Here is a 20,543-nt window from a genome sequence, read left to right as displayed (position 1 = left end):
TATGGCTATGAATCAATCACCTTTAATTATTGTTATTTTTTTTTTTTTATCTTTTTCTTTTTGGATGTTGATGCACAACTTGTTCGGCGTCGTAAGTCAAATATTCTCGTCTTTTTTTCCCTCTTTTCAAGTCATATAATTAGTTCCTACTCTTCTTTAACCAAAATAATTCAGTTAAAAAATTTTAGTTAATAATTATCTCGGACGAGAATTGTAAAAAGACGGACGCGTGTCCTGACATGATTAGCCGGAAATTTCTCTCGTGCGTCACCGCGCATTGCATCGCAACTGCAGCCACAGCTCATTACGAGCAATCAGGGCCGTACATGGACAATCAGACCGTACCACTGCACGACACGTGGATAGCAGCACGCCAATCGCAGCAGCTGCTCCCCCTTCATCATGCTGTCATCCTCCCTCTTTCCTGCGATTAAGATTCCTCTCTTCCCCTCTCTTTTTCTTTAATTTCTCTGGCAAAATGGCGGGGCCACCCACCCACCAACCCACCAACTCTGAAACAAAGTGTTTTTTTTATTTTGTTTTGATCCCTGATCAGATCTCATTTGATGGAATCAAACCTAAATGGATCTTTGTTTATCTTTAAAAAGGAGGGACTAGGGGATTAGCCGGACAAAGAACAATGAAAGAAAACAAGTAGACTTCAATAACAATTGACCTCATTAAAGGTTGATGGCATCCCTTATCATAGGACACAGCCAGGCAATGAATTTGAAACTATGACTGCAAGAGGATCCAATGCCATTGAGGATGATAATTTAGAGACTGAAATAACAATAGTTATAATAATTTACAGACCTGCAGTTTCAGATAGCAAGTGTGATGAAATTATCAAGGATTAATGCTTCCTCTGGTTGGCCGGCAGACATGGTTCCTTTTCCGAGCATGTTCGTCGCTGTGGTGCTGCGTGCGACACGAAGAGCCATACCAGCAGTCTTCTCTTACCAATGCATCAGGTGGGAGCAGCTAATTTGATTAAACAAATATAATTAATTTGGTATTTAGTACACAAGCACAAGTGCTTAACAACTAAACAAATGATCTGAAGAATACAACAGGTGAGTTGGTGGCAATGAAACAAAATTGAGAAGATGATTGCGAGTGCTTACATGGCAAGGTAAAGATACCCGAAACCAATATAGGAGGTAATCAACCAATTTGTCATAACAACCTCTGTTTAATTTAAACAATCAAGCATTACAATTCCAGGTATCATCAATTAACAATATGAGTAAAGAGCTAACACTAAGAGAGTGGTTAGTATAAATATAATAATTGAATAAAATGTTAAGATAATTTATAACCTGCAAAGGTGTGTTCTTTCAGAGATCATTTCTGCGTGATTTAATTGTAGCCTTGATCTGTCTGCATGAAAAGGGTTATTCTCAAGATTATTATCTATAATCGACTGGTTAATGTAATACAAAATTTACATCAACTTGGGAACAGTATCAAGAACGAAACAAGATTCATCCTCCAGACTATCTATAGTAGCAAATGTTGATTATTTACCACATGGCATTTAAATCTGATGATTAAAACATCATATCATTCTAATAGAACAATGGCGAATGTTTATCCAGGATTAAACAAAGTAATGTACAAGGAATCTGTGACAAGGGTTATGTAGCTTATAACTTGGATTGTCAATGGATGCATACAGAAGTAGAACCTTACCAATCTCTTTCTTGACAAACTTCATGATCCACTCAGAAATCACAGCCTGAAATGTTTTCCCAGTATGCTGGATACACTTTTCCGTGACCTAATAAAGACAGCAAATAAATAAATTGATGTTTGTGTGAATAAGAAAAGCCTAGGATCTCCAACAGGAAAGGTTTATTGCTAGAAGGATTCATACATCTCTTTCATATCGATTATTGTTGTGTGCTGAGTCTGGAATTCTTAAAATAGAATGTTCAACAACCTGCAAAAGAAATAGCTCCAGTGACATATCAGTCCAACGCTGATGAAGCACACATGGAAAGCAAGTTTGCTTGCTAAATAACATCGGAAGTTATAAACTGAGTAGCTTACTTAAATGGCATCCGAACAGTTTTTGGGTAAATAAATCTGACCTTATGGAAATATCTTGCCAAAACTCCATAACTTGTGGGGTGGTTCTGAGTTGCTAAACAATCTAAAATCATAGTTGCTTCCAAAGAGAAGCCATAGGTCATGGTTTCAACCTATAACCTCTTAACACAAGATATGGTTCCCCTTACTTCAGACAAGGGTATCAGTAAACCAGACTAGAGTGATCCAACCTGAGTAAAACCAATACTCAGGACTCTCAAATTATGGTCTGAATTGACATACCCATCCAAAAATGGAAGGAAGTTTAGAAATAAAAAGTTGGGAAGAAAATTACCACTTTAGAGATAGAACAGGCACCTTTACCAAAACAAAAAGTTTTTTTTTTTAAAAAAAAATGGGTGTGTGTGTGGCAATGGAATAAAAGCCTAAGAATGTATCTCATAATCCTTCTCTATGAACAAAAGAAACCAGTGCGCAACATGTACTTCACCATATTCATAAGGAGTAATTTGACTGATCTGATCATTGTCAACTTTTCATTGCAAAATTGACAAGCATTTATTCCATCAATATTCCATGACAACTAAAGCGAACATAAGTATAAGTTTCACCAGAAAATAAACATTTTATTCCTCCGGCTCCATGGAAACAAAAGAGAGTTGTGGCAAGTAAACATTACTGGTTTGAATGTTTCACGTGGGCAAATTAAGCCAAATTCACTTGCATCTAAACCTCAAGCAACCCAATAAGCCCAACAACTTGCCACAACTCCTTTTAGTTTCCTTTGAGTTAGAGGAATAAAATTTATATTTTTTAGTGAAGCTTATACTTATGTTCACTTTCATTGTCATGGAATATTGACAAAATAAATGCTTGTCAATTTTGCAATGAAAAGCTGACAATGATCACATTAGTCAAATTACTCCATGAATATGGTGAAGTAGCTGTGCAAAGGTTTCTTTTGTTCCTCTAACTCCAAGGAAACAAAAAAGGAATTGTGGCAAGTAAACATACTGGTTTGAATGTTTCATGTGGGCAAATTACTCCAAACTCACTTGCATCTAAACCTTGAGCAACCCAATAAGCCCCACAGAATGCTCTGTCACAACCCAAGCCTGGAAGACAGAATTTGGAAGGATTATTATATACATGAGTTTGCCAGGAAGCATGCTGAAAACAAAAAAACTGCAATGGATCAAAATATAGACCACACCTACTTTTAAGACACTGATGTTAGGATTTTACCAATTCTAATGAAGAAAATCATTTTCAACTTAAATCCTATAAAGCAATTTGAACACAATTATGTGATATCAAGATATACACACTATACATATAAGATGATTCCTCATTAGCACAATAGATTAATTTACGTATAACTTAAATTCTACATGTTTAAGGAATAAAGAAACACAGAATCCTAAATAATAAGAAATAAGTCACATACAATGTTGAGGCATGCCAATGTCAGGTCTAGAAGGCATCATTCCACCGCAGCCATGACACTGAAGGTGAAGAGTGTTTCTGTTACAACGGAATCCAGCAAGCTCAGTGCCTGTTTGAGCTCTCTTAGTGAGTAAGCATGTCTACGCTAGGTAGAATAAAACAAAGAAGAATGCTTCATTTTTTTCCAATATAAAGCACAAAATTGAATGCCCCATAACTAATAACTGTATCTGAAGAAAAGTAAAGATTATGTATAGATGATAACTATAACACCTTTCTGCATAGGGTAGATATGAATAAAAGCTTATGTGCTTCCTGTTTAATTCATGATCCTAAAATTTGCGATCTGATATCAACGTGCCCAACAAACAAGCAAATCAAATAATCATGAGAAATTGTACTTCCTTTCTTATCAAGTGACATTCAATTTATCAGGATGTACCATCTTGCAAATATATTATCCGTGACATCTACCCTCCATTTTCAGTCAACAAAACATATAATCTACTATATATGCATAGCATTACCACATTGAGGGCATGGAACATCTATTCCATTAATGTCATCATCTGAAAGTGACAAAGGTCTTTTCCTTGATGTTTTCTTCTCACTTCCGAGAACCTGACACAAAAGATCCCATGGGTAAAGCATTACACCTTTCGATAATAATAAAATTATAATCAAAATTATACACATTTTTAGTTCCAAGTGAAATGAAATCAAACCTACAAGATTAGATTTTATTGAGGCATGTGAATCTAGCAATTGAACTTCTTCTGCTGGACGCTTTAGCGAGGAAAAGGTTTGCAGAATAGCCTACAAGAACAAAGAAATTAGACACATACGTAGAAAGAGGATTCTAAAGAAATTCTTTCACAGCAGACACTCAAAATACTAAGCTATCGTGTCAGATTCTATGCACACTGTCTCAGCCACTTTTTTATTAATTATGAAATCTGACACACATTTGTAGGAATGCAAATATTTCAATATGCATTTGGATCATGGGCAGAAGAGCATATTGTTTGATCTATTCCCAGAAACAACTAATGCATAGACTGACAGCATATTGAAGAAAAATAAGTTTTTCCCCATATGTGAGGCTTCAGGTTCTGTGAAACATCGAAATGTTAGCAGGTCAAACAGGTGAAACTAATCAGTACAAGGATAAAGAATGCAAAAGACAACCAAAACATGTATAGTTTAGGAGTCAACAAAATTACATACTAGACCACACTTGTGTGAATAAATCCGAGAAGCCTACCTCTTCAATATTGTGCAAAAAATGATTTCTTCCTACGGAATGCACGACAGCTCGACATTGAGGACAGGCAATATCCTTAGGTTTGATATGCGGGCGACATGAAGCTCTTCGCAACCACTCTGAAAAGCACCCATTGCTATGGGTAAGGAAGAAAAAGAGAGAATTTAACACAATATCCATGAACAAGAAGAATAAGTGTGCTCAACAGAAACAAACAAATACCAGAAGTTATGAAAGCAAGGGGAAACAGTGACAACATCATGCCAGATGTTCAAGCATATGCTGCATTTTGCAAGTTCAACATCTAATGAAATCTACAAAGACCAACAATAACAGCATGAGCCAGCAGTTACGCCCCAACAGAGAAACAAGTGACAATCTGAAAAATCTATAACCTTCAGATTTCTTGAATCAGGCTCCTCCGTAAAGATCACTTGAAAAGTATAACTCAGGTACCCTGAGAAAGCACAGGAATGTGAATGCAGTTGACACAGCATAATACATAGTCAAACGAGTCAACTTAAACGCTCAATTCTTTGAATAAATTCCTCAACATAAGCAGGCTGCAGATTGATGCAGAGAATATAATTCGTATGAGAAATTTCAAGCACATCATGATCACTAGTGAGACTAATGTAAAATGGATATCTGTTAGCACTAACACCTTATTGGGATTTCAAGAAACTTTAATCACAACACACAACAATGAGTGTGATATAAAATGCAACTTGAAGTGCTATAATGTTGACAGAGTGACATTAATGCCTAGTCCAATAGAGGCTTTGGCAGCAGCTTGTTTATATTTCACACTAAAATTTTATGTACCGTGATCATGGAAGCAGGATAGCAATGATTGATATACAGCAAAAAAAAAAACCATAATAACCCATAATCCTCAGGGATCATATTATTCGAGCTATGCCCTAGCCTATTTTATGAGTAACTTTAAAATGTCTAGATAGCATACACTCAATTAACAACTGACCTTCAAGTTTAGGCCCAGAAACAATTTCGATTCCACTTTCAATGTCAAGTGCTTCGCTTACTTCAAGAATAGCTCCATCAACTAGTATCGCTGCTAAACTATTCCGTCATATCAAGGAAAACACATGTAAATCTTCAAACCAAGATAAAATCTTAGAAATGTTTATAAACTCATAAAAACCTTGTATTCCTGATCGTCGCCAAGCCCCGATCAGAATCCCAATTGATCTCACACCATGCGAGTTTCTCCGCCGAAGATAGCGCCGTCTGCGAGCACACAACGGGATCCTCTGAGCTGATTTGAACTTCTTGGTATCCAGGAATCAAGGGAACTGCAACCAAAACGATAATAAACCTAAATAAACAAGAAGAAGAACTCCAAATTCGGGAAATTACCACAAACCCTAGTTTCTTGAATCCTACCAATCTCCATAATGAAAGAATGGAGAAAGGAATACCGAGTTTCGCCCATGGATCGTGCTCTTCTTTAGCTCCAGAGCATTGCCCAGCCTCCATCTCCAAATCTCTCGCTCTCGTTCTCGATTTTGAATCTCGAATTCTTGGAAGTATAAATAGCGAGAATGATGGAGCTTCTTGCTGGAGAAGGCTGGCTGTATCGGAGCACCCGCTAACAGAGTATATGAAATCCGTTAACCCGTTAACCCGTTAACCCGATAACCCGCATCGTTAACCGATTACCTTACTTCCAATTCCAGGTAGCCATCCAGATTTCAATTTTATGGGTTGGTACATGTATTTTTCACATTTATTACTATAAAGAATTCAATTATTTTTTTTCTTATAACAAACTTCACGAACTGCAATAATAATTATCATGATTGAATAATTATAAAATCATAAAAAAAAATTCTCATTTATTGAATAAATAAAAATATCTTTGAATAATGAAGAAACAATAAGGTAAATAGGTAATTAAAAAAATTATTTCAAAATTATTATTATTTTAAAAATTATGTAATTTACTCTTAATGCAACAATTCTCTTCAACGCTAATCACCTTTTGGCCAATTGGTATTGGGTCCATTGCACATAGTAATTATGTCATATCAAAAAAAATGGATTCAAACGTTAAATTGCACAATATGAGATCATAAGTATTGAGACAGTAACTCTATGTACGTGCACGTCTTTGACGCATGATTTGTTCACATGTTGTAAAGAGAAAACAATTATCTAAAGCTTTACATTTTTCTTCAATTCAACAATAACTTGTAACAATTTTCAATTAACCAAAGTGTTCATAGCTCAACGGCATTGGTCATATTACGGAAAATATTGGTGTGAAATATTAAAAAAATCCTAAAGTTCAAATCATGTCAGATGTAGTTGTTATAAGAGGTTCTTTGTTGTGGGTACGGATTGCATTGGCTGAACGTTAAATTTCCAACTCATGCATAAGCCTTTCATAATGCTTGTTGCATTTGTTAAAAAAAAATTATTGAATTAATTTTTTTATTTATATCTGTTTATATGATGGTTTATGTCACAAACTATAATATATATATATATATTATAAAAAAATTGAAAATCAAAATAAATCAACATTTTATTTAATAAAGTTTAACTAATATGACAACAACACGGCACGGGCATTCATTATAATGATATATATAAATTTAAAACGATTCAATTATAAAAAAAAAAAGTAAAAAAAGTAAAAAAGTAAAAAAAAATAAAAATAAAATTGGGGGCCATAGGCAAATCATTGAAAAGTTTGCCTTTTATTTTAAAAAGTTACTTGCATTATTTGGAATCTTATAAACATCTGACACGAACTTGTCGTTTAGTCCACGTCATCACCCACGTGGTCGTACAGGCATGTCCCTGATAAGCGCGGGCAAACGAAGGGGTTCGTTTCCCGTCGCCGTTTCTCATCTCCCCGTGAAGCTCTCCTTCTCTGATTCTCCCTCACTTTCTCCTCTTTTTTCGATTAATCGAGTTTTCTCTTTTGTTTTTTGGTTAGATTTCGATCTCAGATCCAGAAAGTTAGCTCCTTTTTGCATTCGTTTGTGTGTAGATGCTGAAAATTTGAGTTTTTTCTGCTCCTTTTCTTTTTGGTTTATGGATTTCATTTGATTCTTGGATTCAGATCGAGGCTGAGAAGCTACCGAGGTGAGCTCGAACCTGGCGATGGCAGAGGACAGTGAGATGGAGTTCACGAAGTTGCTGGATAAGCCGAAGCTTCACATCGAGCGGCAGCGCTCGTTGGACGAGCTCTCGGTGGCCAACGGGACTCTCCGAGCTGTGGATAGCTATGAGAGCATGTACCCACCCTCCGCCGCTCGGCGCTCGGCGCCTGGAACCCCGATGTCGCCGGCTCCCAACGCGTTTGAGCCGCACTTCATGGTCGCCGATGCATGGGATGCGCTCCGGCGATCGCTGGTTTTCTTTCGAGGTCAGCCTGTTGGAACCCTCGCTGCTTATGATCATGCTTCCGAAGAGGCCTTGAATTACGATCAGGTACTTATCACAACGCCGTTGAAGTGTTTGATGAATTGCCTTGCCATTATGCAGCTGTTGCTGCTTGATATTGTTAAAGAGTGGATTTTGATGAGAATTCTATGATAGATTATTGAAATTTCTTGCTTTGTTGAAAATTATGTTCAGGTATATGTATACATCTTTTGATGAGTTGAAGTGTTTTATGAATTGCCATGCCTGGTTGCTTTATGCTATTGTTGCTTGTAATTGTTAGCGTGGATTTTGATGCGAATTTAACCATCGATGGTTAAAATTTGTTTACTTAGGTGAAATTTATGGTAAGGTATGTATACATATCGTTGAATTGTTTGATTAATTGCCTTGCCATCATGCTACTGTTGCTTAAAATTGCTAAAGAATGTATTTTGTTATGTTTTCAATGGTTGAGCATTGGAATTGCCTGCTTTACTGGAAGTTATGATCAGGTATATATATGCATATTGCAACACTGTTAAATTATCATGTCTTTATGCTACCGCTGCTTGATATTGTTAAAGAGGGGATTTTGATGTTGATTGAAATTGTTGTTTTGGTGGAAGAGTAGAGAATTGGTTTGTTGTTTATTTTGTGATTTGTTGTGTGTGAATAGGTGTTTGTTCGTGACTTTGTGCCAAGTGCTCTAGCTTTTCTAATGAATGGAGAGCCAGATATAGTGAAGAATTTCCTGTTGAAAACCTTGCATCTCCAAGGATGGGAGAAAAAGATTGATCGGTTCAAACTTGGGGAAGGTGTCATGCCAGCAAGTTTCAAGGTCAGGCATGATCCTATCAAGAAGACAGATCACCTTGTTGCGGACTTTGGGGAGAGTGCAATTGGGAGAGTTGCTCCTGTTGATTCTGGTTTCTGGTGGATTATTCTTCTTCGAGCTTACACGAAATCTACGGGAGATTTATCACTGGCAGAGGCCCCTGAATGTCAAAAGGGTATGAGGCTTATATTATCCCTGTGCTTGTCGGAGGGGTTTGACACTTTTCCAACTTTGCTATGCGCGGATGGATGCTCAATGATAGACCGAAGAATGGTGAGATCACTAAGTTTTTCTATATTGCATCAATAATACACATCTAACTTTAGTATCTTCATGTTACTATTGAAATATCTTTTCATGTGTCAAAGTCTCAGTTATCCATTCTTCCTGAGCTAATGCCATACTATTGTCCCTGTATGTTAGGGATTTATGCATGATTTCAATCATTGGGAATTAAGTCTCATGAAACCATCAGCGAATCCTTCATGTTTACCACTTGCATCTAGCTAAAACTTGATTTCCCCATATGATGTAGCTAATTGCAAGGCGTTGTTCAATCTTGATGTTTTTTTTATTCGAAGGCCTTCTGAACCATTTTTTTTAGTGAACTTCTCCTTCCTCTGATATAAATTTTCCAAAAGACAGCAAATTATTTGTAAATGGAATCAGTCCTTTGAATTTCATCATTCATGCTTTATGGTCCTTGCAAAGCATGAATGAATTGTAGTTTGTTCATAATAGTCTAACAGCGGGAATTGTCTTGTCATTGACTTGCGCAGGGTGTTTATGGTTATCCTATTGAAATTCAAGCCCTTTTCTTCATGGCATTGAGGTGTGCTTTCTTGATGCTCAAGCATGATGCGGAAGGGAATGAATTTGTGGAGCGCATAGTCAAGCGTTTGCATGCCTTGAGTTATCACATGCGAAGTTACTTCTGGCTCGACTTTCAGCAACTCAACGATATATATCGCTACAAAACAGAGGAATACTCTCACACAGCAGTTAACAAATTCAATGTCATTCCTGATTCCATCCCAGATTGGGTATTTGACTTCATGCCTACTCGTGGTGGCTATTTCATTGGTAACCTCAGTCCTGCTATGATGGACTTCCGGTGGTTTGCTCACGGAAATTGCATTGCTATTTTATCATCTCTCGCCACCCCAGATCAATCTATGGCCATAATGGATCTCCTTGAAGCTCGATGGGAAGAGCTGATTGGCGAAATGCCATTAAAGATCACTTATCCCGCGATCGAGAGCCATGAATGGCGAATTGTCACAGGCTGTGATCCTAAAAACACCAGATGGAGTTACCACAATGGAGGATCTTGGCCTGGTCAGTGTTGACTCTTTGTGCTCAAACTCTGACTCATCGTCCCGGATTCTTACTTTTGTTTGTCTTGCAGTGCTTCTTTGGATGCTCACTGCAGCATGTATCAAGACAGGCCGACCGCAAATTGCTCGGCGGGCGATTGAGCAAGCGGAGACAAGGCTAATGAAAGATAACTGGCCTGAATACTATGATGGGAAGCTTGGAAAGTACATTGGAAAACAAGCTAGGAAGTTCCAAACATGGTCCATTGCTGGTTATTTGGTTGCTAAGATGATGTTGGAGGATCCATCCCATTTGGGAATGATCTCTCTTGAGGAAGACAAAGCAATGAAGCCATTGATGAAGAGGTCTACTTCATGGACTGTGTAACAGCTCCACATCTTGAAGGAATTTTTAGCTAGTCTTTATTTTTTCATTCTCATTTTCTTTTCTGTCAGCATTGTTGTTGTTTTCATTTTGTTGGGTTTTTTTTTTGTACAATTGAGGCGAATTATGCTAGAAATAAATATGAGATTCTTGTAGCATGAATAATATTCAATTAATTTAGTTTTATAATAATTCATTAGACAAATAAACCAACATGAGATTAAAAATATTAAATAAATATATATTTCGGGTAGTTAGGACTATAATAAAAAACTTTTTTCAGTACTGTTGTTTTCGCTTATTCACCTTCTTGACCATGTGTCACAACTTATATCTCCTTGGCACCACTATTATTACTGTGCCACTATCATTACTTTTCACTTATCTTGTGTTTGTGTATCATGTATTTGTTAGTTTTTTTTATATTTACATGACTAATTATATATATATATATATATATTTGAATAAAATATATAAAGAAAAGAAACATATCATACTTAATTATATATGTTTTTGTTTTATTCAATTATATTTTAGCTTATCTACTTTCTTTAGAAATAAATAAATTAATAACAATTTTTTTTAAAAAAATTATTATACAATTATCAATAACTTCTTGATCTATTGACACTGAGTCTCCTATATAAAATTCTCGTATTCTTACTAAAGAGAAGGCGAGTTTAAATCGCAGCTAAACATGATGAAGGTATAACTGTATTGAGATATTAGCTTTATACCCGTTAATTTGATGTCACTGTTCCGTTTTGTAAAATAATAATAATATTAATACTAATAAAATAAAAATGAAAATAATTTTTTTTTAAAAAATAATGCAGCCATAAAATTTGGATATATAAATGGTCCTTGACTTAAATGCACACTTTCATAATGCAAAGTTCCACCCTTTATTATCAACTTGACTCAGCTTGAAATGGACACAGATGGGACCACCTTCAACTTTGGTTTAACCAAGCATTATACAGATCATGGCTGTTTGAGTTCAAACATCAAACACATACTAAACCAATAAATATCCGCCACGTAATCCGTTTTTTTGCTATGAAAACCTTCAACTCCGTTCTAATGGTGGACTTCGTCAAGATCCCTCTCTTCTTCCCCTTTTCCCGTTGGATATCTCCGCGCTATCGTGCCAACGACGCCATCGAGCTCCACTGATTGCAAGGTCTGCTTCTCTCTCGCTCTCGTCTTTCTTTTAGCTTCGTGTTTGACTCCTGATTGCTGTGGATCTGTGAAGTTGAATCTTTTCTTTGTTCTTTTTTTTTTTGGGTGTTTTTATTGGTTTCTGTGATCTTGTTTATGTTATGTGGAATTGGATTGCTGTACTTTTATGTATATCATTGGAGTAGATCGAGAGTGGGTGTATGTGTTTTTAGGTATGGATTTACGTTTTGGAGCCCTATTTGTAGTGAAAGTTGAAATCTTTTTGGGTATTTTAACCATTTCAATTGGATTTTAGTTTTTATTTTTATTGGTTGCTTATATTTTGCTTCTCTGTACTTATGATGGGAAAATCCAATCAAATGTGAGATGATGCAAAGAATATGAGAATGAAAACTTATGAGTCTCTTTGATAAATTCTTAGACTTTTCTGTATTATTTGATGTTTACAGTGGGACAAATCCATTTAGAAAAAATTCAATATTTTCTGAAGGATGAAGTGATTCAGATACATGATCCTTTTAGTTTTTTTTTTAATTATCATGCTTGGCAGACCCATATACACATATTATATCTTTCTTATGTGACATCCCATTACTTTAGCTCTTTAGTCTAGGAGTTTGACTTATAGTTTCTTGATAGTGTGATTTCTTGTTGAGTGAAAACTGACATCCAATTCCTCATGTCAAAATCATGTTGAACTTACCTCTTTAATGGTTTCACTTTTCAAGTGTAAAGGTTGCTTCCTTTTTCTGCAAAAAAATGCTGGTGTCCTACATTCTCTCTCTCTCTCTCTCTCTTTGTGTAAAATATGTTTCAATCAATGTATGCGTTCTCCACCTGGTAAATGTTTCTGGTTTTCCTGTCCATATTTTCTAAAAGAAGGTATTTTCATGTTCTTTGAGCTACCGTTTAAAATAATCGGTTCATTGAACTTATTACATTAAACTTGTTTTCTTAGTTATGTAAACATGTTCTGTGGTATCTTAGAAATGATGTGGTCATGACTTCAATTGTAATTCATTCTCTCCTGTTAAGGATAAACTAATTGTGGGAACTTCTATTTCTGATTGGTTACTGCTATCCATATTATTATTCTTTCCATGTTTTTTTTAGTTTTTAACTTTGTGAAATGCCCGTGTTGTCTTTAGAATGATCCTACTAGTCTATCTACTTTCATATGACTGATTTATACATGTTACATCAAATGTGAACAAAGCCATTTTCGCATTTGCAGACCTTCTGTAAGCCCGATTTAATTATTTTTAACCAGTTGCTTTGAATATCATTTAATTACTTGCTATAAAACGGTTTTGACATCCTCAACATCCATTTGATAGAATTTTTGGTGAAACATTCTTGTTCTCCCTTCGGAATAGATTTTGTAATAGCTGGTGTTTTATATATTTTAGACGTGTTTTAAACTAAGTTGGTGTTATTTTAAGTTGATTCAAAACTGGCTGGATTTTGAAGATGTGCTTGTTCTATAATCTTTAAGCATTAAATATGAAGAGCATACCCCATCAGTTAGATTTTTTTTTCCAAAGTTGCAATGATTCAATTTGAAATATATATATGACTCTGGTGAAAGGCTGCCACTATTTCTCTGAATGCTATTGATCTAAACAATTATCATTTCTTTATATGCTTGGCAGTTGCTGGTGTAGCCTTGATTCATTGAATCATGAGTTTAGCTTGCCTTGTTTGTCATGGTGATAGTCCAACAAACTCTTTCAGGAGTTACTCGGTTTCAAGTTCGGACAATGAAGGACGATGCTCTGCAATAGTGAACTGTTTGACACAAAGGGTAAACATTACCCATGCATCCGCAAACACTCGGACTACATCCAAGGTTACCCCGGCCCCCATTTTAGCTGGTGGTCAAGCAGCGACAGGAGCCCCGCGCCTTGTTCGGAGCCGTGCTGTTAATAGGGACCTCGTCCGAGATTGGAACTTCGAAGAACTCCTTATAGACAGCTAAAAAATGTTACCCATCGAAAACTCTCTGTGCTGTGTATATTATCATTTATAATTCTTCAGTGATGTTTGAAGCTATCAAGCATTGACTTTCTATTAGGGTCAGCCACTCTGCTGATTCTTTTGGAAGCTGTAAAATGAATGCCCATTTGGGTGGAGTGTCTTGCATGATCTTCACTATCAGACATGAATTTTAGCTGCAACTTTGGCATTTGTTTGTAATTTATTATTTTCCGCAATTAAATTCATTTTTTTTTTCTTAAAATCATAGTAAATTCCTTATTGACTTATTTTTGGGTAAATCACCTTTTTTGAATATTATAATTAAGCCTTAGTTTGCCACTAGCTCAGTAATTTTTTAACTCTGTTGACAGAAGTTTCTCTGGCTTTTATTTTAAAATTATTGCTTATTTTTTAGCTTTGTCAACTTATAAAATTTTGAATATATTAAATGAAAAACAATAAATTTTATATTAGTTATTTAACTGATTTATCACAGTAACTATACAAAAATGGATCGTGTATGTATATAAACTAACTGTCTAGATTGGGCCGTTAATGGGCTAATAAGACAAAACTGGATATTGGACATTGGCCCAAGTTTTTATATCGTTCTTATTGGCTTCACTCTCGTCTTCATCCTCCCGAGAAAAGAAACGAGATGGATCGAGATGGAGAGCAAGAGTTCATCCATGGCGAAACCCTAACCAAAGCCCCATCGGATCCGCTCTCCTCCTCCTCCTCCTCCTCCTCCTCCAACGCCCTCCTTGATCTCTCCTTCGACGCCGACGAGCTCCTTGACCTTGCTGCCCGTGGCCAGTGGCGCTCCCTCGCTGACAACCTCTCTCGCTCCCGTTCCGTCCCGCCGCACGTCCACCTCTCCCATCTCGCCTTCCATGCTCTCTCCCTTCACAAGCTTCGACGCTTTCCTGACTCCCTCCGCGTCCTCCAATCCCTGATCGCCGGAGTTGATGCTGGCGATGGTGATCCCTTCGATTCCCAGCAATTCCGGTACGAATCTTACCCTGATGTATATCCTGGTCGTTCTGGTTCCATGCTGCCATTTGCCGTCCGGTACCTTCATGCTGACCTCCCCCAGCGCCTCGGCGATCGTTCGCAGTCCCTTGATCGTCTTTACTCCCTCCTCGACTTCGTTCGTCAACGCATAGCCGCCTCCGGCGGTGACCACTGGCGTCGCCGAGAAGCCTTCATTGTCTCTTCCCTTTGTTGCAACCACTTCTCCCATCGTGAGTTCGACGTCGCCCTAGCCCTCCTCCGCGAGCTCCTCGAGCGAGATCCCTCCGATCCCGTCCTTTTGTCAAAGCTCGGTCACGTCCAGCTCCAGATCGGGGACCTGGACGGTGCCCGTGCGACGTTTGTACGCGTGGAGAAGCTCGTGAAGGGACACGGGGTGGAGCTTGAGAATCTCGCAGGGAGGAATCGCGCGTTAGAGCATCTGGTGAACAAGGATTACACATCAGCGGTGAGGGAGTACGACGAGTGCATTGAGAGGGATCCGGCCGACGTTGTGGCGCTGAACAACAAAGCATTGTGCTTGCTGTACTCGCGTGACCTCTCAGATTCGATCAAAGTGCTGGAAGGGGCGCTGGAGAGAGTGCCCACGGCGGCGGTGAAGGAGACTCTGGTTGTGAACTTGTGCAGCATGTATGAACTGGCGTATGTGAATCATGGGGAGGTGAAGAAGAGCCTTAATAACTGGATTGCTAGGGTTGCGCCAGATGATTTTGATCCTTCTTGCACCCGCATTTGAATCCAGGTATCTTCCTCTTTATCCAAATATTGTTCTACTTGTTTACTTTCTAAATTGGAATGCCCTTCAGCCCTTATGCTTGCTTTGAGCTTAATGATGTGATTGATAGTGTGTGCAATTGTGCTTCTTATGGTGCCATATAAAGGGTGTTTAGATTAAAATATAACAGGTAGAAAAAAAAAAGATAAAAAAGGGATAAATAAGACAAGAAAAAATTGCTTTTTTTTGGTCAATTTGTCTTCTTTCATTTGTGTGTCTGTGTTATTTTTGTCATTCAACTTAACAAAAGTGGCAATTATGAAGTTGGTTCCTATGATAAGATTTAGGGGTTGTTTCTATCGAAAGATAATATGGAAATACATTAAAGGAAAAGAAATAGAAAGTTTTTCTCTATGTAAATTCATTTTCTTTCGTTTGCATGTTCACGTTAATTTTTGTCATTCAACTAAACAAAAATGTCAAGCATTGTACAATATGTTAATTATCTTGAAATATGACTATGTGTGTATTGGATTCGCTTGCTTACTCTGAGTTTTAGGTATCCAAGTTAAAATGTTTGTGCCTTATGACTCTTTAATAAGACGCCTCAGGGAGTGTGTTTGCGGATTTGAGAAAAAAAGGGGAAGGTAATTAGGTAAAGGAAGTGAGAGGTAAATTGTTCCTTGTATTTGGTTTGCACGTGAAGAAATTAGGATGGATAAACAAAGGAAGCTCAATTAACTGATAAGGTTTTCCTATCTTTTAGTTAAATTTCCTCAATCCAAATGTATGCCTTAGTAATAAAGAACACCAAGGAAAACAGCACACTTTGACTTAGGTTACTGGTAGAGAGGGAGTGACAACATAGCAGATGGTACAGTTCTTTGAGGATCATCAGCAACCTCCTTACTCACTTTCAGGATAGGGCTACAATGCTACATATTGCACACCCTCAAGGTGTAATACTCATGGTACCCTTAATTACAACAATCTTTAGGTAAGATCTGCAGAAGGCTGTGCTCTGCCTGGAAGACATAATTAGGCCCAAAATGCAGTAACATACCTCAGAACTCACTGGCATTGTAAAACAGTGGAGCAACAACTGTTGACACTTGACTGTTCTATATCACCCTTTGTGAGCTAACCTCTGAAATCTTGTGGATTAGAGGCAGTTTTAACTTAATTCTGAGTTCACATTTTCCTTGCCCAAGGGATGTATGTACATACACTCTAGACACAATAAGCATTTAGTTCATTCCATGAGCTTATTCTCCTTTTTCAAGTGTTTGCTTTAAAATTTTTTGCCTTCAAGTTATTCCAGTTGAATGAAATGAAACAAGATGAACATGCAAATAACATTTTTTTTAAAAAAAATAAATGCACAAATTTGTTTGCCTTCCATCATTCTTACTTTTCTTTTCCTTTATTATTATTATTATTTTCAATCTAGACACACCCTAACGGTGACTCAAGTGTCACTCAACTTTTGAGATTGTTCACGTTATAGTAAGTTTCAATTCAACTTTATATTGTAAGCTTACCTGTTGCTTACCATGGGATTTCTTAAAATGCTGTTAGCTTCTACTTAGGTTTCAAATCTGTCCTGTTGAAATAAATTCCATTACAAGACTTGTCTGAATTTGCATCCTTTTAACCTTATGTTACAATATTTGTTACAATATTTGCTAATTTTATACATTGAGCTAAGACTTGTCCCTCATGTACATATTTCCATCAATTTATGTCTGATGTGTGTTTTTTTTTTAAATCCAAACAGAACATCTCCCAATCATGATGAAACCGAGCATTGCCAGCAACATTGAGGATCATTCATTCTTTGTTATTTAAGATGCTACAGATTCATGAATTTTGTATGAGATATCATGTAAATTGACCCCAATCTTCGAAATACCCTTCGTCGGTTATTAAAAATTCTTCACAGTTTACACACATTGGTGTTCTTATAAGTGTCATTTCTCTTTTATTTTTTCTGAAGACGAATAATTCAGTGTAGAATAGAAGTTCAATATTTAAAAAATTCACCTTACTATTGAAAGGTTTGATTCAGTTACGTTGAAAAATAAATAAATAATAAGGGTGAGTTCAGAACAAGTAAAACTTCAGGGAAATGGAAAATACCTGCCTGCTGTTTTTGTTCTCTTCCCAGTTTTCAGGGCCCTTAAGTTAGTTTTCCAAGAGAAGAAAATGATAACCATTCCCCATAATCACTCTATTTTTGTACTCTTCTCATTTTTGCCTTTTCATTCAATGCATTAATTTCATCTCATAATAATATAATCATCTTCTATTTTTGGTTTATTCTTTTTCCATTCAATACCGTTTTCACTGAATAAAACAAAAGTAACTCACACCAATAAAAAACCTCCAAATGGTAAACTACATCAAGAAATAAGTGGACAACTTCACATGTCATGTGAGATCAAAAGAATCCCAAATAGAAAATGAAAACCGTTAAAACTGAGCCATCTCTTCCTCCTTTTGCTCTCTCATCAAAACCAAACTTCCATTCTTCTGCTTCAACTTCAAGCTGCCTGGACGTTTTATTTGACCACATGCATAATATATACTGATCACTCACTGCTTGTTTTCCATTCTGAGGAGCTTTGGAAAAGCTCAAGTGATCTCTAATGGCAGGGAGAGTTTCAAAGAAGAAGAAGGGGGTGGCTGATGCTGCCGATGCTCTCTCGTGGAGGCAAAAGAAGGCGTTAGCCGATGTCGAGGAGGCGGCGGTTACCGGGGAAGTGGAGGAGCTCATCTCATGGGTAGACATGAAACTCACTAACGTTGGTCACCATGAAGTATTTATATATATTGATATACTATAAGTAGATAAAAACTTTGATATCTAATTTTGATAATTTATTTAATGGCAGACTACAATGGCAGAAAACAAGGATGATGGTGAGTTGAAGAGGCACTTGTTGAGTAGAGCTGAGGTTTTGCATGGAACTGGGAGCGGAGAAGGTGCAAGTGGGAAAAAGGTGGTGATATATATATATATATATTATAGAAATTTTAGATAGAAGATTATATATATTTCTATATTTATTATTATAGAAATTTAAGTTAGAATATTAATGTTTTTTTCACTAATACAGGGGCAAAAGAACTTAAAGACAAGGTTAACTTCAGCTTCAACTTCATCTTCTCAAGGGGTTATGGCTTCTATATGGAAGTTTCACATGGAGGATGATGAAGAACCTTCTTTAGCATTGCCAACTTAACAAGAACTCTCTCTCTCTCTCTCTCTCTCTGTGTGTGTGTGTGTGTGTGTGTGTGTGTGTGTGTCTCTCTCTCTCTCTCTCTCTCTCTCTCTCTATATGTTTTATATGTTGAAGAAGTTAGATCAAAAGAAAGAGCAGTTCATGTTGGATTAACATGAAAATGTTGTTAGACAATATATATTTGGTGACTGGCATACTAATTATGGTGAAAATATATATGTTTAAAATTAAAAAAAGTTGGCCCAAGTGATAAAGGTTTGGGTAGTCTAAGTGAGTGATTTTGATTTTGAGTTTTTGTGTTTGCAAAAAACACCAATTTAGACCAACAGTGAATTGTGGTTGATTCAAGTAGTAGAGGTTTAGTACTGCTGTTTAAATAAATGATTTAAGTTTGAATCTTTCTAAAAGGAAAAAAAATCTCTTCTTGGAGAGGTCAGAGGTGTACCCCTGTAATGTGCTCTAACTAATCTCACTGTGGATTAGTTTAGAACTCATGGGTTTCATGATACTGGTGGATTATTTATTATTGCTGTATCACATTGTCAGGTTTAGCATTTCACAGCGAAATTTATATCTATATCAAAGTCTATTGACATCACTAGCACTTGTTCTTACTGCATTTGTGGTTGATGGCAGCTTAAGTGGTGGAGACAATGCTCTGTAAGTTTGACTTTAATTTTATCTACACCAAAGTCACAGCTACTGTTGCTCTCCTATATTTTGCATTTGTATCATCATGTGCCATCATTGTAGTCAATGCTTCCTTGCTATTATTGTTTAGCTAAGTTGAACCAAGTGTCTTGGTTCCTTTCTTTTGTGAATTTCTATTGCCAATATTTTTTCTGGTGTATAAATATCCTTTTTCTCCCTCAATGTTTATTAGTTTAGTTGTCAGATTGGGCAAGACCTTTCTAGTTTCATAGAGCCTTCATTGTGGATGCCACATTGAAAAATAAATACATTTTGGTTTTGATTTGTTTTCTTTCTATCTTTTCATAACCCTTCTTGATGGATATGATTGGAAAATTCATTTATTAATGTTTTGAGCATCTCTGTTGTACAAATGAATTCATGTGGTACAACTGATTGTGTGTAACTACCAAGTTGTTTGACTTGCGCTGGCGGTCATGATTTAGAGTCGCATGCCAGTTTTTATTAAGGCAGTGCATACACATCAACAATTTAGGCAAAATCTCACACAAATTGTCTACTATCAAAAGTAATTAAAGAATATTTCTTATTTCATTCAATTAGAGTACAATGGGGAATAAATAGAAGAGAGATAACAAATCAGTTTCCTAATTTACTCCCCAATATAAAATCTAGAATTATGCTATCTCCTAATATAGTACAAATAACAACATAATTACAATCAATGACAACTAATTGAGATAATGATGAATCCATTCCTTAATCTTCCTCCTTAAGTTGGAGCATGAAAATCACGAATGACCAACTTGCAGAGAAGAAAGTGGAAATGATCGTAACCTAATGCCTTCGTGAAGATATCAGTGAGCTGTAACTTGGTAGGCACATAAGCATCAGTAAGCTCGCCAGACTAAATATGTTCTTGAACAAAATGACAGTTAACCTTGATGTGCTTAGTCTGTTCATGGAAGACCAGATTAATAGAAATGTGTAAAGCAGATTGCTTGTCACAATATAAGTGAATAGGACCTGAGTCGCACAAGC

The 20,543-nt window shown here is 36.6% G+C and overlaps 5 protein-coding genes across 10 annotated transcripts; 4 read left to right on the top strand and 1 right to left on the bottom strand.

Annotated features, from left to right (window-relative positions):
* Positions 1-534: 534 nt before the first annotated feature.
* Positions 535-6,338, bottom strand: LOC120261978 (E3 ubiquitin-protein ligase CHFR). Of its 3 annotated transcripts, XM_039270004.1 has the most exons (16): positions 6,208-6,338; positions 5,931-6,081; positions 5,751-5,848; positions 5,161-5,222; positions 4,988-5,079; positions 4,766-4,901; positions 4,231-4,317; positions 4,029-4,122; positions 3,503-3,610; positions 3,070-3,170; positions 1,880-1,945; positions 1,696-1,783; positions 1,323-1,383; positions 1,128-1,191; positions 817-984; positions 535-741 (listed from the first exon to the last, which is right to left on the bottom strand). In XM_039270004.1, the coding sequence occupies exons 1-15, from the start codon at positions 6,263-6,265 to the stop codon at positions 850-852; spliced, it is 1,401 nt and encodes a 466-aa protein (XP_039125938.1). In that variant the 5' UTR covers positions 6,266-6,338; the 3' UTR covers positions 535-741; positions 817-849. The 3 variants fall into 3 exon arrangements, with proteins under 3 accessions (XP_039125938.1, XP_039125937.1, XP_039125939.1); XM_039270003.1 differs by having other exon boundaries at positions 739-984; XM_039270005.1 differs by having other exon boundaries at positions 739-984; positions 6,173-6,307.
* A 1,280-nt stretch (positions 6,339-7,618) lies between these two features.
* LOC120262181 (probable alkaline/neutral invertase F) lies at positions 7,619-10,854 on the top strand. Of its 3 annotated transcripts, none has more exons than XM_039270254.1 (5): positions 7,619-7,728; positions 7,860-8,230; positions 8,841-9,272; positions 9,779-10,337; positions 10,408-10,854. In XM_039270254.1, exons 2-5 carry the CDS (start codon positions 7,901-7,903, stop codon positions 10,701-10,703), a joined length of 1,617 nt encoding a protein of 538 aa, XP_039126188.1. In that variant the 5' UTR covers positions 7,619-7,728; positions 7,860-7,900; the 3' UTR covers positions 10,704-10,854. The 3 variants fall into 3 exon arrangements, with proteins under 3 accessions (XP_039126188.1, XP_039126190.1, XP_039126189.1); XM_039270256.1 differs by having other exon boundaries at positions 7,621-7,755; XM_039270255.1 differs by having other exon boundaries at positions 7,621-7,779.
* A 913-nt stretch (positions 10,855-11,767) lies between these two features.
* Positions 11,768-14,067, top strand: LOC120260364. Its single transcript, XM_039267825.1, has 2 exons — positions 11,768-11,883; positions 13,535-14,067. The coding sequence occupies exon 2, from the start codon at positions 13,564-13,566 to the stop codon at positions 13,858-13,860; it is 297 nt and encodes a 98-aa protein (XP_039123759.1). The 5' UTR covers positions 11,768-11,883; positions 13,535-13,563; the 3' UTR covers positions 13,861-14,067.
* A 441-nt stretch (positions 14,068-14,508) lies between these two features.
* On the top strand, positions 14,509-17,552 carry LOC120261975 (trafficking protein particle complex subunit 12-like). The gene is made up of 2 exons (XM_039269999.1): positions 14,509-15,633; positions 17,384-17,552. Exon 1 carries the CDS (start codon positions 14,518-14,520, stop codon positions 15,625-15,627), a length of 1,110 nt encoding a protein of 369 aa, XP_039125933.1. The 5' UTR covers positions 14,509-14,517; the 3' UTR covers positions 15,628-15,633; positions 17,384-17,552.
* A 66-nt stretch (positions 17,553-17,618) lies between these two features.
* On the top strand, positions 17,619-19,058 carry LOC120261976. 2 transcript variants are annotated; one of them, XM_039270001.1, is made up of 3 exons: positions 17,619-18,389; positions 18,501-18,608; positions 18,726-19,058. In XM_039270001.1, the coding sequence occupies exons 1-3, from the start codon at positions 18,255-18,257 to the stop codon at positions 18,849-18,851; spliced, it is 369 nt and encodes a 122-aa protein (XP_039125935.1). In that variant the 5' UTR covers positions 17,619-18,254; the 3' UTR covers positions 18,852-19,058. The 2 variants fall into 2 exon arrangements, with proteins under 2 accessions (XP_039125935.1, XP_039125934.1); XM_039270000.1 differs by having other exon boundaries at positions 17,619-18,410.
* The last annotated feature ends 1,485 nt before the right edge of the window (positions 19,059-20,543 follow it).

The sequence above is a fragment of the Dioscorea cayenensis genome, chromosome 5, assembly GCF_009730915.1.
Source record: "Dioscorea cayenensis subsp. rotundata cultivar TDr96_F1 chromosome 5, TDr96_F1_v2_PseudoChromosome.rev07_lg8_w22 25.fasta, whole genome shotgun sequence".
Taxonomy (NCBI): domain Eukaryota; kingdom Viridiplantae; phylum Streptophyta; class Magnoliopsida; order Dioscoreales; family Dioscoreaceae; genus Dioscorea; species Dioscorea cayenensis.
This window is presented reverse-complemented; position numbering and strand designations above follow the sequence as displayed.

Bases quoted from the DNA above. Each gene is read 5' to 3' on its own strand.
- LOC120262181 (XM_039270254.1), top strand. From the start codon at position 7,901: ATGGCAGAGGACAGTGAGATGGAGTTCACGAAGTTGCTGGATAAGCCG. The intron at 8,231-8,840 runs GTACTTATCACA...GTGTGTGAATAG, and splicing joins AGGCCTTGAATTACGATCAG to GTGTTTGTTCGTGACTTTGT. The intron at 10,338-10,407 runs GTCAGTGTTGAC...TTTGTCTTGCAG, and splicing joins CAATGGAGGATCTTGGCCTG to TGCTTCTTTGGATGCTCACT.
- LOC120261976 (XM_039270000.1), top strand. From the start codon at position 18,255: ATGGCAGGGAGAGTTTCAAAGAAGAAGAAGGGGGTGGCTGATGCTGCC. The intron at 18,411-18,500 runs GTTGGTCACCAT...ATTTAATGGCAG, and splicing joins TAGACATGAAACTCACTAAC to ACTACAATGGCAGAAAACAA. The intron at 18,609-18,725 runs GTGGTGATATAT...TCACTAATACAG, and splicing joins AAGGTGCAAGTGGGAAAAAG to GGGCAAAAGAACTTAAAGAC.
- LOC120261978 (XM_039270004.1), bottom strand. From the start codon at position 6,265: ATGGAGGCTGGGCAATGCTCTGGAGCTAAAGAAGAGCACGATCCATGG. The intron at 5,223-5,750 runs GTCAGTTGTTAA...GTGCTTTCTCAG, and splicing joins TTCTGGGCCTAAACTTGAAG to GGTACCTGAGTTATACTTTT. The intron at 1,784-1,879 runs GTATGAATCCTT...TGTCTTTATTAG, and splicing joins ATAATCGATATGAAAGAGAT to GTCACGGAAAAGTGTATCCA.
- LOC120261975 (XM_039269999.1), top strand. From the start codon at position 14,518: ATGGATCGAGATGGAGAGCAAGAGTTCATCCATGGCGAAACCCTAACC.
- LOC120260364 (XM_039267825.1), top strand. From the start codon at position 13,564: ATGAGTTTAGCTTGCCTTGTTTGTCATGGTGATAGTCCAACAAACTCT.